Below are 15,434 nucleotides of genomic sequence, written 5' to 3' on the forward strand. Positions count from 1 at the left end.
GAAAGAGCAGTAATTGGCAGGAGGACATCTGAAAACGAGTAAAAACTCAGAACCCCTGAAGGCAGTTGATAAAATCAGTGATGAAGTGAGGAGTGAAGTTAATGGACAGAAGTGAAAAAACAGTAATACAGATCTGTATTAGGAAGGGGGTGGGGAAAAAAAAGTGTGACCCTTTCTGGATGGTCACTTGCAAGGTCATGCTGAGCCTCACGGGACAGAGAGCACCACAGTTTGCAGACCGTGATTGGTCTTATATTTTGATTCTGAGAATGCTTTCATGGCTCTGTAAGCTACTTTGAAGACATTCCACAAGTTTACATAAGGAAACAAGCGCACGTTTGAGCATCTCTAGCTATATTGTCTGGTTTGTTCTTATTTACACCAACAGTTTTTAATCCACTGATTCAGGGATGCTTGCTTTGATAGCCTAACAGTGCCATCCTAAGCAGAGTAGCACCCTTCTAAACCCACTTTAATGGACTTAGAGACTGTGTTATTGCAGGTACCCAACAGTACAGCCCTTTGTGTTTCTCGCATCCTTGCATGAGCAGTTCTCTAGGAATGTCTCTGCCCTCTGGGCTTTTTGGGTGGTCAGAAGAGATCCCCAGCCCTTTCATCAGAGCAAAAGATTGTAGGGTCCAGACTAGGGATGGGCACAAACAGAATTATGAACCAAAATTCGTCACGAACCAGGCCCGGTTCATGGTTTGCGAGCCTTGGTTCGTGTGATCGCGTCTCCCATGAACTGAACCGTTCTTCATGGAGGTTTGTGGGAGCGGTTTGTGGGCCAGACATGCTGGTGCTGATGAATCAATTGTCCAGGCAAGGTGGGGGGGGGATGGACTTCTGCAGCCCTGGAAACACCAATAGTGGCCCTTCAAAGCTTGATAGGCAGCTCTGGCGGCCAACAAGAGAGCTCCCATTCTGCTCTATGGGAGGAGAATGGATATATACCCTCCACCTCACACTCAGCTGCTTTTACTTTGCAGCAGGCAGTTAGACAGAGTGGGAATAGTTACTGTGAGACACAGAGGGAAGGAATTGGAAGTCTGTGTGAACAGTGTTGGTACTTCAGAGCTCTGAAGCACCTGTCCCTCTGTGTTATTGCGAGGCAGAGGGGTTCAGGCAGTGGGTTCCTCAGCTGAGGACCCACACAGTCCCCCTCAGTGGGAGTTTTGTGCACCTATCCCTGGCTGCGATTGTGTCTGGTGGTCTCAGGGCTCTGAGTTGAACCTGTCCCTCTGCTGCAACTTGCAGGGGGTCTGTTTGACACAGTCTTGATTCCTGAACCTGTGGCATGATTTCCCCAGAGAGCACTTTCCTGGGGGCACCTGCTTTGGGGGCTGCTACTCGCCCCCCTCCCCAGCCAATCCTCACCAAACTTGGAGGGCAGGTAAAGGGGCACCCCAGGGAGATCCTCTGCAAGTTGGATGTCTCTAGCTTGCAGAGGATCTGTTTGACACAATCCTAAGAGAGCACTTTCCTGGGGGCACCAGCCCCCCTAAGTCCACTCCTCACCAAACTTGGAGGACAGGGAGAGGAGGGTCAGCTGGAGACTTGCTGCGAGTTTGGCATCTCTAGCCCAGAAGGGAGCCATTCTACCATGCCATGAACCTCACAAACCAGTTCGTTAAATGGAAAGGTTCATGGAGGTTCGTAGTTCGTGAACCCCCACGAACTACGAACCCCCATGTTCTTGGTTTGTGCTCATCCCTAGTCCAGACTCAATGAAATCCGGATGTAATTCAGCAAAAGGTTATATAATTAAGGCAGGGATCCCCAACCTTTTGGATCCTGTGGGCACCTTTGGCATTCTGACACAGAGTGGGGTGGGGCGGGGCGGGGCAACCACAAAATGGCTGCCCTGGGAGGCACAGCTGACCACAAAATGGCCACTGTGGGAGGCAAAGCCCCCTCCCCAAGTGGAAGCCCAAATTCAGGGGACAATACGCTGGGAAAGAGGAGTGTGAGAGAGAATAAAGCAAACAGTGTGGTGGCATCTGCTACCTAAACTCCATTTTTTTAATCTGTCCAGCCAATCAGTTCTCCACTGGTCAGTCAGAAACCTTGCCAGGGAGAAGCCCACCTGACTCCACCCACTTTCTAAAACACTCAGAGGGTACCAGGAAAGCATAGGCAGGTGCCATGGTGCCCACATGCATCATGCTGGGGGGCCCTGGATTAAGTTATTGTCGCAACTTTTATCATTCAAGTGAAGTCAAGTGAAACGGCTAGTAAAGCTGTTACCAAAACAAAGAAAGCCTCAATAAAAAGGATGGCCTTACTTGCTGCGATTCTTGCAACAAAAACTTCAGCTCCATCCTCACGGATGCGAGGCCGCCCCCTTGCGCTCCATGGAGGCTGCAGTAGCTCAGGAAGACCCTCAGGAGCGCCTGATTCCTCTGCAGCCACCACTTCCGCCGTTCAGCGTGTTCCCGTTTGGCTTGCAGCCTGCGTCTTTCGATCTGATGCCGCTCGTACGAGCCGATCTCTGGCTTATCTGCCGCTTCTTCATGCTCGAGCAAGTCTCCATTGATCCGGGCCTCTGCATAGCCCTTGCCACGTGCTTCGTGGTTGGAGATCTCATGCAGAGCCGCAATTTCTTTTTCCAGCCAGTTGTAAAGCTGGAACCGGAGCTTCCCGCCGTCGACCTCGTAACCGGTGGCCAATGTTCTCAGTTCGGTCATGAGGATTTTGAGACACGCTCTGAACTTGAGCTGCTCGGCAATCACATCGACTTCTGTTTCCTCTGTGTCCCCATCCTGGCTTTGATTGGCATCTGGGCTTTTCTCATCTTGCTTTTGACCATCGGCTTCCAATTTTGAATCCTTCATTAGCAAGCCTTCCTCCTCTTCATCTTCTTGTGAACCACTTCTCTCTGTGTCCCAATCAAGTTTCAAAGGTTCATCCTCAAACGTTATCGCTGGCTGGCTCCAGTCGATAAGGTCCGCAGACTCCGCTGATGGCTCTGACCAGTGTGCAGCGCTCCCTTCCCCCAACGCCTTTGGCTCCAATTTCACACCATTCTGCATAACAGGACTTGGGCTGGCTACCTCTTTCTTGGCAGAAAGCACGGTCCTGTGGCTTATTTGGGGAAGTTTGGAAAGGACTTCAAGAGCTAAGACGGGACAACCCACTTTAAAATGAGCATTGGCAGTGGTGAAAAAAAGCTTCCTCTCAATGAGATTAATTTTATCCACAAAGCTTTTCTCTGACTGTAAACCTACAGTGGCCAAAGCCCCATCGGGTGAGCAAAAATTTCTCCGGATCAGCAAGGGGTGGGTACGAAGGTAGTTGTAGAAACTGAACACCACAGGATTGCATGATTTGATGATGACTAGGGAAAAAAATCAGAGAGACGTAAAAGTGTAGTCACAGAATGGATGCTTTTCAAAACTGGGGGCAAAACTGGGGACACTGAGGTCTAAGAAACAGTCTTATGTTTATGAAACAGTTTATGAAACAGTCTACCAGATCTTATCTCAACTGGGCTCAACCCTAATTTTCTAGCCCACTATTTGTAAAGCCACTGGAAATACCACCCATTTCAACATATGGGTCATACCGCTCCTGGAGTGACATTCACCATACCAGTACCCCCCCCCATAACAATTTTTATTAAGAGTAACTTTGAGTTAACAACGAGAACATATAGTATAACAAGAATAGATACACATGAAGGGGGTAATCTTAATGTACCCCTGAGATAGCAAGTGGTGTATAACAATTTAACAATATACATAGCATTGATATCACAAAATGTAGAATGATATCCAAACCAAGTACAACTGGCGAAAAGTGTAAAAATACTTAGTGATTACCAGGAACTACCTCTAAACAATACATATGAGATGTGAGAAGTGAGAGAAAAAAATCATTAGCTAAAAGGTGACGAGTAAGTGTTGAAAATAAACAAAGCATAAGTATAATGTGATTGATGAAAATTTTATGAGAACAGCATAAAGGCAGATGTAAAGAACAAAAAGGCACTCTATTGTACTTAAATCCATTTGATATAGTTCTTCTAATGGGGAGAGATAAATTCTTCTGACTCTAAAAAAGACAGTACTGGGAACCATGATTAGAAGTACCCATGGGTACTCTCATGCAAGGAGGGGGAAAAATCCAGAACTGCACTTAAAATTATTCAGGCAAAGAAATTCTGCATGCAATTGGTAACACAAAGAGAATAATTTAGACAGGAGTGCAGGGGTACCTCTACACATGCCTTCTATACACACTAGGAAGTTACGACCAGTTGGGGCTCTTGGGCTGATAACCCCTGGACATTCACAAGAATGTGTGTACTCCCCCTCCCCCCAACCCTTCACATTTTATGGTGTTCACTGGTTAAAAATACAGCTCAAAGTGTGTGCTCACTCATTCTTAATGTGTAAACTTTTACTAACAAGGCTGACTTTTATCACACAATTGCAAGATTTCTTTACCTGGATTTTCATCGTCTTCCTTTGGTGTCTGTTCTAGTAAAGTGTCGAGTGCTCGGGTGTACTCTTTCATGACCCAGTACGCAAGGCTTCTCAGGAAAGGATCGGGGTGCAACTTAGTACACCTGAACCCAGTCCCGTCTTTTTCACAGCCCAAAATCTTTTCATAAAGGATGGCTGTGTAGGTGGAGGAGATCTCAAATTCAGACTCATACAAACGAGCAATAACCATAGCTAACTGGATGTCTTCCATTTTCTCAAGGCATACCTATGAGACAAAGGATGACATGTTGTAGTGATAGAGTTCTAGCACTCACATTTGGAAATCCAGATTTAAAAAAAAAAACGAATCTACATTTGCATTTTAGATTTCTTCTGACAGCCAAGCCAGTAAACAAAAACAGATTGTTACACCTTCTCTGGAACTTGGCTAGCTTTCCTCTGTTATTACATTGATCCGCAGAATTATCGCCAAATGACAGCCGATGCATGAGATGAAATCTTACACAAGTATTTCCCCATTGGGTTGACTCATTTTGCATTACACTGAACAGAAAACAAAACCAGTGTCCTATCTGAAGAACTACAATGGCATCTAATAAAACAAAGAGATGAAAGACAAATGGATCAGTCCCAACAGTCAAAATATAGGCTAATGAGAACCTCTGGTATCCCAGCTAATTTTCTTTTACTGATGTTGCATGAAAGCAGTAATAATTACACTGGGCGAGCCTCACAATGCAGTTTGAATACCTCTATAGCATCTTTTAATGACCCTGCTAATAAGAAAAAGGCGGCGGACTGCTCAAAGCGCTGTTTCCCCAACAAGGCAAAAGCGTTTTTCAAAGCTGCTTTGCGCCATCGATCTTCGCTGAAATTATGGCTGAAAAACTGTGTCATCTTCTCATCGTGTTGAGACCTGTGGATGAAAACAAAAGTAACGGATGCTTAACTATGGGAAATGGGATGTGTGCTCTGGGAATGTAACAGGAATTGCTACAATTGCCATAAGGTTTCCCTTAAGTTCTAGCGGTCTTCACAGCCCAAGGCAATGGAAGGAACCTACCGAAACAGACCCCACACCACAGCTTTCTTCTTCATTGCAAGGTAAAAGAGTGCAGCGTCCAAGGCGTCGTTGTTCCTCTGGAATGCTGCTTTTGCAACCTGTAATGTTTAGAGAAGGTAACAAAAATTCCACCATCTCACCAAATTGACAGGAAGACATCTTTTCATGTTCCCCCCTCAAAAAAAAGCAGAGCGGGCACGTGAGATTTGGGACTTTATAACCTTAGACAAATCATCACAGAAAAAACCGGACTCCACAAGGATGCAAGAAAACTGATAAAAGTACATGCAGCAGGCATCCCCAACCTTTTTGAGACGGCGTGCACCACTGTAGCCCGGACACAGGGTGATGGGTGCAGCCACAAAGTGGCTGCCACAAAATGGCTTCTACAGGAAATGGAGCCAGCCATACAATGGCAGCTGCAGGTTACCTTCAGTCATACAGTGAAGATCCTTGTGCTGTGGTGGCAGCTGCTGCCAAAGCAACATTTTAAAAAATTGCACAAATGTCCAATGGCCAGTTAGAAGCTCTGTGGCACCTGGCTCCACTCACTTTCTGAAAACACTTCATTAGCACCAGGAAAGGTGTGGATGGACCCCATGGTACCTCCACGAGCACCACATTGGAGACCCTGGTATAGAGGAATGAGGAGTGAATGGGGAGTGAAAAGCCATCAATTGAGAAAAGCAAACAAGTAAAAAAGCATAGGTAGTAGTCCAAACAGCCCAGACTACCAAGGAAGATTAGAATTGCTGCACAGAGGAAGGAATAGCCAGGGGTCATTTCCTGCAGGAGCACACAGGAGCGGAGCTCCGGCGGTAAAGAGCCCAGGGGGCGGGCACATGCAACAAGCCCCACCCCCTTCTCCCAGCAGCCCTCAGTCAGAGCAAGAAGCAGCCAGGTAAGCTGCAGAGCTTACGCACCCCCCCGGTCCAAAACAGTCCAGTGGCACCTTTAAGACCAAGTTTTATTCAGGTACAAGCTCTCCCTCCCCGCGAGGACAGATCTGCACGTCCCCCCCCCCAATAGCTAGCAATCCAAAAAAGTCCGGTGGAGCCTGAGCGGTGGGTGTTGCCTTCTGACACACGTCCGGTGATGTCAGGGTGTGTGGCATATGCTAATGAGTTATGCTAATGAGCTCCCGCACCTCTTTTTCTACGAAATGACCTCTGGCAATAGCAAAAAACCTCTGCTCATCTCTTGCCTGGTAAACCCCATGAGGTGAAACTTCAAGGGGTCACCATGAGTTGGTTGCAACTCGACACTTTACCTTTACGGAACCACACAACAAATACCCTTTTATTTATACATTTCTTTTTGTGTAGGATGACTAACTGGGAAGGGAAGCAATACAGTAGGTTATTATTGACATTGTTCTATATAAGATGAAATTTTTAAAATGAGGTCAGAAAAGGAACCAACTAGGCTCTTTCGAATATATATATTTTTAAAAAGAACGGTTTCGATTGTTCCAGTAAGACACAGGGAGGGGAAAACAAACTTGACCCAAAAACTGGAAACAAGAACCACAAAGGTAAGAAAGAAGCCTGATGAAGGGCCAATATTAAAAACCTATTGTAAACTTATTATATAGAAAAATTTTATTTATTTATTTTATTTATTTATTTAAAGCATTTTACCCCGCCCTCCCCGCAAGCAGGCTCAGGGCGGCTTACAAGGGGCAACGCCCAGCATAAAACCAATAAAACAGTAAAATCACAATATAACAATAATAGTAATAACGATAAATAACAATAAAAGTGCTTCAACATTACTATTCACTATTCACAATAAGTGCTTGCATTGTCAAGATGGTCTCAGTTGTTATGTCTTCCAGCAGCCCCATTTGGTGCCACTGTCAAAAAAATACATGTATTTATTAGAAAGACAGTTAAAAACAAACAAGGGCCCAATGAAAGCCCTATTACAAAGTGCAAATGACCTAAACATGACCAAGGGGTGGAAACGCGTCAGGTCTCTTGTATTGCCCCTTGTGTTTAGGTCATTTGCACTTTGTAACAAGGCTTTCAATGGGCCCTTATTTGTTCTTTATTGTTCCTGTCCAGCCATTACTGGTAATGCTGCAAAAGCTGAACTGGGAGAATAACTCATTTGAGGTTTTGAAAGCAAATCTGGATTCTGGATGGACGTTTTTTGCCCTGTCAAATTAAAAAAAAGTCTGATCTAGCTCTACACTGGACACGATAGCTTGCATTCAAGGATGGTGCTTTAGATTTTACAAATCAAGCAGTCAACAAGACTTGCAGAGAAGATGCTTTCTGTCTATTAGGGTCAGCAAGCACTACAACACAATAAACTGATTCCTTCAAATCATAAGAAAATCCTAGTGTAAAAATACACCATCAACGTCGTCTCCAAATGTCTATCTGAATGTATTATCCTTCATCACTTTTTGTAAAGCACTTTATGAGCAAGAGAGCTTTTGTACTACTCTAATATCTCCTAAGATCCAATTTTGAAACATTGTTATGTAATCCGGAGACGACGTTGATGATGTATTTTTACACTAAGATTTTCTTATGATTTGAAGGAATCTGTTTATTTGTTGTGGTGCTTGCTGACCCTAATATACAGAAAGCATCTTCTCTGCCAGTCTTGTTGACTGCTTGATCTGTGGGTCAGACTCTCACAACTGTTTTCTTTACATTTGTTCTCCGATTAGGTCATGTTTGTCCACACTTGTCTTACTTTAGATTTTACACCAATCACCTGAACAGAACGAATCAATGTTGCACCGGGTGAATAATACTGCCTTGGATTCATTAGACCAAAAGTTATTGAGAATGATGAGCAGAATACAGAAGCTGTTGCACCAGACCAGCTGAGACACACTGGCGGTTCAGATCATAGTGCTCTATAGGGAACAGTGGTTCTTGGCCTTACACCACTCGGGTGTCGTGGGTAGAGTGCTGGACTGGAATATGGGAGTAAAGGTAAAGGTTCCCTTGCTCGAAAGCCAGTTGAATCTGACTCTAGGGTCGCGGTGCTCATCTCCGTTTCAAAGCCGAAGAGCCAGTGCTGTCCGAAGACGTTTCCGTGGTCATGTGGCCGGCATGACTAGACACCAAGGCGCACGGAACGCTGTTCCCTTCCCACCGAAGTGGTCCCTATTTATCTACTTGCAATTTCTTGCTTTCGAACTGCAAGGTTTGCAGGAGCTGGAACTAGAGATTGGAGCTCACTCCGTCATGCGGCACACTCGGGTCTCGAACTGCTGAACGACCGACCTTCCACAGCCTGCAGTTCAGCGTCTTAACCACTTGAGCCACCGCAGCTGGACTGGAATATGGGAGACTCAGGTTCAAATCCCCGTTCTGCAGCAGAAGCTCTCCGGGTGAACTTGGGCCAGTTACACACTCTCAGCCTCCCTGACCTGACATGCAATGGAGGAGAGGGGAACCAAGTAAGATATTTTGGAACCCCTTGGGGAGAAAGGTGGGATGTAAATGGAGTATATGTGAAACGGGGATGTTCCGCCAGGCCTATGGGTTGAGGCGGAGGAGCTCTAACTATATTGGCCTCCTCTACCTGGCCTTGGGCTATTTATTCAGCGCTATCGTTGCTGCTTTTCTGCCTCTTGCCCAGTATCTGGTTTTTATCTGTGGGCACACGTGCGGAAAGCTTTTTGGGAGCACTTGTCAACTTCTATCTTACTGCCATCTTGAAATTTGTATCAGCTAATGTTGTATAGGGTTTTAATATTGTGCAGATTAAATCCAGGGGTCATTTGCTGCGGGAGCGCACAGGAGCGGAGCTCCGGCAGTAAGGAGCCCAGGGGGCGGGCACATGCAACAAGACCCACCCCCTGCTCCCAGCAGCCCTCAGTCGGTCCACGAGGAGCAAGAAGCAGCCAAGAAAGTTGCAGAGCCCCGGCCTGCCTTCAGGTACAAGCTCTCCCTCCTCTGTGAGGGCAGATCTACGCGTCCCCCCCCCATAGCTAGCAATCCAAAACAGTCCAGTGGCACCTTTAAGACCAAGCTTTATTCAGGTACAAGCTCTCCCTCCTCTGCAAGGTCAGATCTGCACATTCCACCCCCCCCCCAATAGCTAGCAATCCAAAACAGTCCAGTGGAGCCTGAGCGGTGGGTGTTGCCTTCTGACACGCTTCCGGTGATGTCAGGGGGTGTGGCATGTGCAAATAAGTTATGTTAATAAGTTATTCTAATGAGCTCCTGCACCTCTTTTTCTACAAAATGACCCCTGTTTAAATCTATTGCACATACCTACTGTTCTAACCCGCCCTGAGTCCTGCAGTGCAGGGAAGGGCAGGCTTAGACATTTAGTTAAGTAAAGGTAAAGGTTCCCTTGCTCGAAAGCCAGTCGAGTCCGACTCTAGGGTTGCGGTGCTCATCTCCGTTTCAAAGCTGAAGAGCCAGCGCTGTCCGAAGACGTTTCCGTGGTTATGTGGCCGGCATGACTAAACACCAAGGCGCACAGAACGCTGTTACCTTCCCACCGAAGTGGTACCTATTTATCTACTTGCAATTTCTTGCTTTCGAACTGCTAGGTTGGCAGGAGCTGGAACTAGAGACGGACGCTCACTCCGTCACGCGGCCCTGGGGTCTCGAACTGCTGACCTCCTGACCTTCCACAGCCTGCAGTTCAGCACTTGAGCCACCGCAGCTCCAGACATTTAGTTAAAGAAATGTAATTCAATCAATCAATCAATCACTTCCCATGAAGGCAGGCAGAGTCGGGGCCCGTTACCTTTTCCATGCACCTTCGAAGGGTGTTGATATTTCTGACCCACCAGCCTATGCCCATGGCTCGAAGCTCGGACCACTGAGGGTCTCCTCGTTGGATGGCAGGGATCATGTTGATCAGCTCTTCCTCAGCCTCCGAGTGGAAGGCCCAGGCAAAGTGGCACGTGGAGACACCTGGGCAACGACACAAGAAAACCCCTTTGCGTAAAACGACTAAAAAACAGGGACAGTTCATACCAGAAATAATACTGAGGTGGGAGAAAGCTAATCAGCTCCCTGGGCCAGGTGGGCAACGTAGTGTAGGTTTAGCCCACTCACCCGACCTTGTGCCTGGGCTAGCAGGGGAAACGTAGGGGACGGAAATGACATCACGTCATGCAGTGATGACACTTCCGGGTTTTCACCCAGAAGTGATGTCAATGGGTGGTGCGACATCATTTCCGCCCCTTGCCTGGCTGCCGAAGCTCCCGGGGGTACAGAGCAACAGCCTGGCCACCCTAAGCTGGGAAACAGGATGCATTTATTTTAAACAAGGTTTCTTGCTGATCTCTGGCTTGTCAGCCGCTAAGTTCATAGTATGCTGAGAGTCACTTTGGATCTTTGAATTAACACGTATACCAAGCTTGACAATGCAAAACATAAAGCACAGTACAGCTTTCAGTTCCACTGCTGCAAAAGGCTAATGCATCCCTTTCCCCTCCTTTCTTCCCAGCTCCCACACAGGGGCAGTCTGCATGATTCTTGGAGCTCTGGGCAAAAGTCGAGGCTGGATCCTCAGAATCATTGCCCCATGCCGGGGTCAAGCAAGGGCTGGCCCTCGCCCCCTGCAAGGCAGGTGAGAGCCACAGCCACTGCATCGCCAGCCGCTTGAACCCGGGATGGGGTGAGAGTAAGGGGAGGCAGAGCCCTGCGCTGCTTCTTCCCCCTTTCCAGTAGGGGTGGGACTGTGGGTGGACGGGGTCTCCTGCACGGTCCCTGGAGGAGCTTCCCAGATTGCCACTGGCAAAAACTGCCGCTGCTTGCAGAGTTGCTCTTTGCATGAGCCACATCACTAGATTGGAAGTTAGTGCCATCCATAACAAAAACGTATTGCTGCAACGATCATTCATTCACATGCATTACACTATATATTTGAAAAGCTACTTGCAGATTTCTAGACCACCTTTTCCAGAAACCAGTGCACACTCAATGCAGGTTCTGCAGATCTGGAAAAAATGTTACTATTTATCCACACAGTCAAAACCAGATTTTATAACCCCCTAACAAAAGCCAAAACGGCATCCTATCAGAAATAAAAACAAGCTCTTTCAAATAGCCTCACAAGGCTGATGAAAGTCATAGAGAGACTGTCTGTGCCACTAAATGCATCCCCGCTGAGAGCATCACTGAAAAGGTGGACTGTGGACTCTGCTGTCTTAACCGTGGTCAGGGACCACTAACAGCAACTGACCCGAAGACCAGAAAGGGTGCACGGGTACATCCGGAAGACCTTCCCTTTTATTCCAAGAAGGTGCTGCTAAGTGTTATCTGGCAAATGTTGGGAGAGGTAAAGTAGAGGACTCCGCTTTATTTGATGACGCAGCACCCTGTGTTTGACTGAAGCAAAAACAAGTGAGAACTCCAGAGATACCATGATTGCTATCCTCTTTAATGTACTCCTGCTACCTCTCACCACAAACCGTCCATGTAACGTAACACTACAAAATCACACTCCACAGGTCTACACAACTGGAGAAGTGCCCGTTAAGCTACCAGATCCCCACAGTCCGGTGTGAGAGCCAGTTTGGCATAGTGGTTAAGAGTGGCAGACTCTAATCTGGAGAACTGGGTTTGATTCCCTACTCCTCCATGTGCAGCTGCTGGTGTGACCTTGGGTCAGTCACAGTTCTCGCAGAGCTGTTTTCTTAAGGGCAGTTTTCTAAGAGCTCTCTCAGCCTCACCTACCTCACAGGGTGTCTGTTGTGAGGAGAGGAAGGGAAGGAGATTTTGAGCCACTCTGAGACTCTGTGTGAAGGGTGGGGTATAAATCCAAACCTCTTCCTTCTTCTTATAGTGGGAAGACAATTTACGTCCTCTAGACCTACCTGAAAGTATTTCTGTATCTCCCCACCCACTGCACAACTATCTAAAAATCTTTAATCAAACTATGCATTACCTTGATGGAGCAGCTGAACACGGTACAGCGGTGGGAGCGATGTCAGAAGACACGTATGTAAACGCATCGCTAACAAATACCGCAAGCCACACTCATCTAGCGTGTCTCTCCCTGTAAAACAAACATTTTTGTTGTATGTGCATTCACAAAATATCAGAACATGATATATACAGATCAGCAGACACAGGTGTGCAGAAAGACACACGCAGGGAAACTAACAAGATGTGTCGCTTTGGCTGGTCTCAATAAAAGCTATGACGTCGCTTTCCTCGCTAAATTTTTCCTTTGGATGAACTCAGCGCCTCTGAAACCCTGCCTGACAAAATCTGTCATTGCCACAAGGAAACTTTTATGGTAGAAATCATCTGCCCGGATGAAGATCTCAGATCATTAAAAAGAAAAGAACATTGAACAGGAAGGGATAATCCACCAAGCTTGCATTTGTACATAATTAGTCCAGATTCAATTCTGCCTTCATTTGTTTGAGCAAATGGAGTATTAACAAGGAATTAGACCCAGCCATTTACCTGAGTAATGCTTCTCCCTGTTTTCGTCAAGTTCAGTGCTCGTCGTGGCCACGGTGTCTGCCAAAGCGACCAAGAACATCTGTTCCAGTCGGGTGAGTCCTGGCAGACTGGAGTGCATTAGATGGCTTGAAAGGACACTGGCGTGTTCTCGGCCAAAGTAAGTTGGCCCATACTGAGACAGGTTAATTACTTTGGATCTATGCTCTCTCCTTTCTGGCTCAAAGTCAATGAAGTCATCAGTCGTGACTTGCTGAACCTGGAAAAGGTCTGAGTACTGGTCCTCTGTTTTCCTTTTCGCGTGGTCTTCTGAGACTTGCGGCCCTTTGGTGACTTCCTCGGTTTTGTACGTGGAATCCTGGTCTGCCGAAAGGAGCGCGTATAAGGGCAGTGGCGGAATGGAATCGATCTCTGTGTAGTCCCGTGTACCGTCTTTCCCGGTGGTGATGGCATCTTTAGCAGTGCTGCCGCTGACACTGATGGTACGGGAAAGATGCCGTTTGGAACCCCCTTCTCCGGCCTCTGGATCTTTAACAATTGCAACTTCCCCGGCGATACATTTCACTAAATGCGAAAGAATGGCTTTTGCTCGGCGAACTTTGCCCAGATCCATCAGTTCTAGCAGTTGGGTTGGGTGATACTGGGGGAGAGTGGGAGAAAGGACGTGAGCGGCTTCAAAAAGGCCACCGTCTTGAATCACAGCGGGGGTACCAAAGACGTCATCCATAATTCCAGCCCCGTCGATTATACTGGGCTTTTTTGCAAGCAGACTTGTTTTCATTGGATCTGGCGTGGGCGAATCGTCGGCCAAAAAGGCATTGTTTCCCCCATCTCCTGATTTCACGGCATGCTTCCACTGTGCATAGACATGCATTTCACAGTCCATCCCAACTACTAATATTCCATCTCTTACCCAAGACAGAGAGACGGGCAGGGAAGGGGTACCATCCACAGAGGAGACCAGGTCAATCGATCTCAGCAGTACCCATTTGGACTTGATACCTTGTTTTATGCTACCACCTAGTGGTAAAGTAATGACAGCTACACCATCCTTGCTGCTGGTTTGTTCTGTCACGATTCCTGAGAGACGCCCGTACATGAAAATGTTGGCGCCCACTCCGACTGTAAGGATGTGTGAGCCATCTTCCTTCGAAACCCAGTCCAAGTGGACCAGATGCTTGATATTCGGCAAGAGGTACCTGTCCTTGTTCAAAAACACGTCCGATTTACTGTACACAAATAAATTACTATCCACGCTAACTCTCGAGTCCAGGACGCTCCCCACTTTCACCAAATCATCCAGGTGAACTGTCTGCTCCAACACCCACTCGGATCCTCCAGTCGACTCGCATTCAAAGATACAAACATGCATAGAAAACTCTTTGGAAAGAAACCCGTTGTGCTGGATGGGCTGCTTGTACGCCACGGCCAAGCGCCCCGTGTAGGAACAGCTGACGGCAACCGGCCTTCCCACGACCGACACCATGCTGCTGTCTTCGTCTCTTTCGTCATTCATTAATGGCCACTTCTTCCAGTGATAGGTCTCCTTCGTGCCGTTTTTGCTGCTCACCACTGTCTCTATGGAACACTTCCAGAACCGCACTTTATTATCAGAACAGGAAGTCACCAGCAAATAAGGGGCGAGACAGACGGGGTAGATGGATGAAGAGCTCAGGTGCCCTAAGTTAATCAAACAACAGTTCAGGATTAGTGGCGGGAAACAGGAACATTGAAACAAATGCAGCCCTGGAAGCAAGGAGAAGGGCATTTTAAAAAAAGTAATGGTGGTGGTGGTGGTGAGAAGTGCTGTAAAGTTGCAGTCAACTTAGGGCAACCCTTCATAGTTGGTGGACTTGCAGAAAAATCCAGATTTTTTGGAAATTAGTATTAACACATATAAACACCACAACTGGCTACACACTACCAGAGAGTCCCCAACTAGTCCTACTAAACCTTTGGCAGGAGTTAAAACATTCCCAAGATACGATGAGAGCTCATTTTGAGATTAATACTGGCTGCAAAGAACGTTATAGCCACAAATTGGAAGATGCTAAACTCCCCTTCAACAGAAGCCTGCTATTCTAAAATCTGGGGTTATGCCATTATGGACAAAATAACAGAAGACCTTAGGAGATCAGAAAGCCCTTTGGCTACTTCAAATTACCTAGAGAAATGGTACCCTTTTTTGGAAAAATGTTGTTTTGAGCGAGAAAACCTGAATTCTTTTGAAAATAACAGAAATAGTAAATTTATAGCCCTGTTGTAATAAAAGAGATAATGTTACAGAGAACTTACACATTGATAAAACTCAGTGTTCTGTAGTAAAAAGTTGGTTGTTTACTTTTGTTCTACTATGATTGCATTATGGTTGTATTTGTTGTAATGATTAATAAAAAAAACTTTTAAAAAAAACCCCTTAGGGTGACCCTGTAGAGTTTCCAAGGCAAGAGACCTTCAGAGGTGGCTTGCCACTGCCCGACTCTGTGTAGCGACTCTGAGCTTCCTTGGTGGTCTCCCCTC

At 46.7% G+C, this 15,434-nt stretch overlaps 1 protein-coding gene across 3 annotated transcripts in view; it reads right to left on the bottom strand.

Moving 5' to 3' along the window:
• DMXL2 (Dmx like 2) overlaps positions 1-15,434 on the bottom strand; it is a 107,144-nt gene that overhangs the window by 45,455 nt on the left and 46,255 nt on the right. For 2 of the 3 annotated variants that reach the window (XM_015425486.1, XM_015425485.1), the window contains exons 15-21: positions 12,918-14,594; positions 12,391-12,501; positions 10,240-10,409; positions 5,512-5,609; positions 5,199-5,364; positions 4,449-4,713; positions 2,286-3,337 (exon numbers count right to left, since the gene is read on the bottom strand). In XM_015425486.1, coding sequence (XP_015280972.1) covers positions 2,286-3,337; positions 4,449-4,713; positions 5,199-5,364; positions 5,512-5,609; positions 10,240-10,409; positions 12,391-12,501; positions 12,918-14,594 — 3,539 coding nt within the window. The remainder of the gene's footprint in view (positions 1-2,285; positions 3,338-4,448; positions 4,714-5,198; positions 5,365-5,511; positions 5,610-10,239; positions 10,410-12,390; positions 12,502-12,917; positions 14,595-15,434) is intronic. The other variant, XM_015425487.1, reaches the window with a different exon arrangement.

This window comes from Gekko japonicus, unplaced genomic scaffold, assembly GCF_001447785.1.
Source record: "Gekko japonicus isolate JY-2015 unplaced genomic scaffold, Gekko_japonicus_V1.1 scaffold462, whole genome shotgun sequence".
In the NCBI taxonomy this organism is placed as follows: domain Eukaryota; kingdom Metazoa; phylum Chordata; class Lepidosauria; order Squamata; family Gekkonidae; genus Gekko; species Gekko japonicus.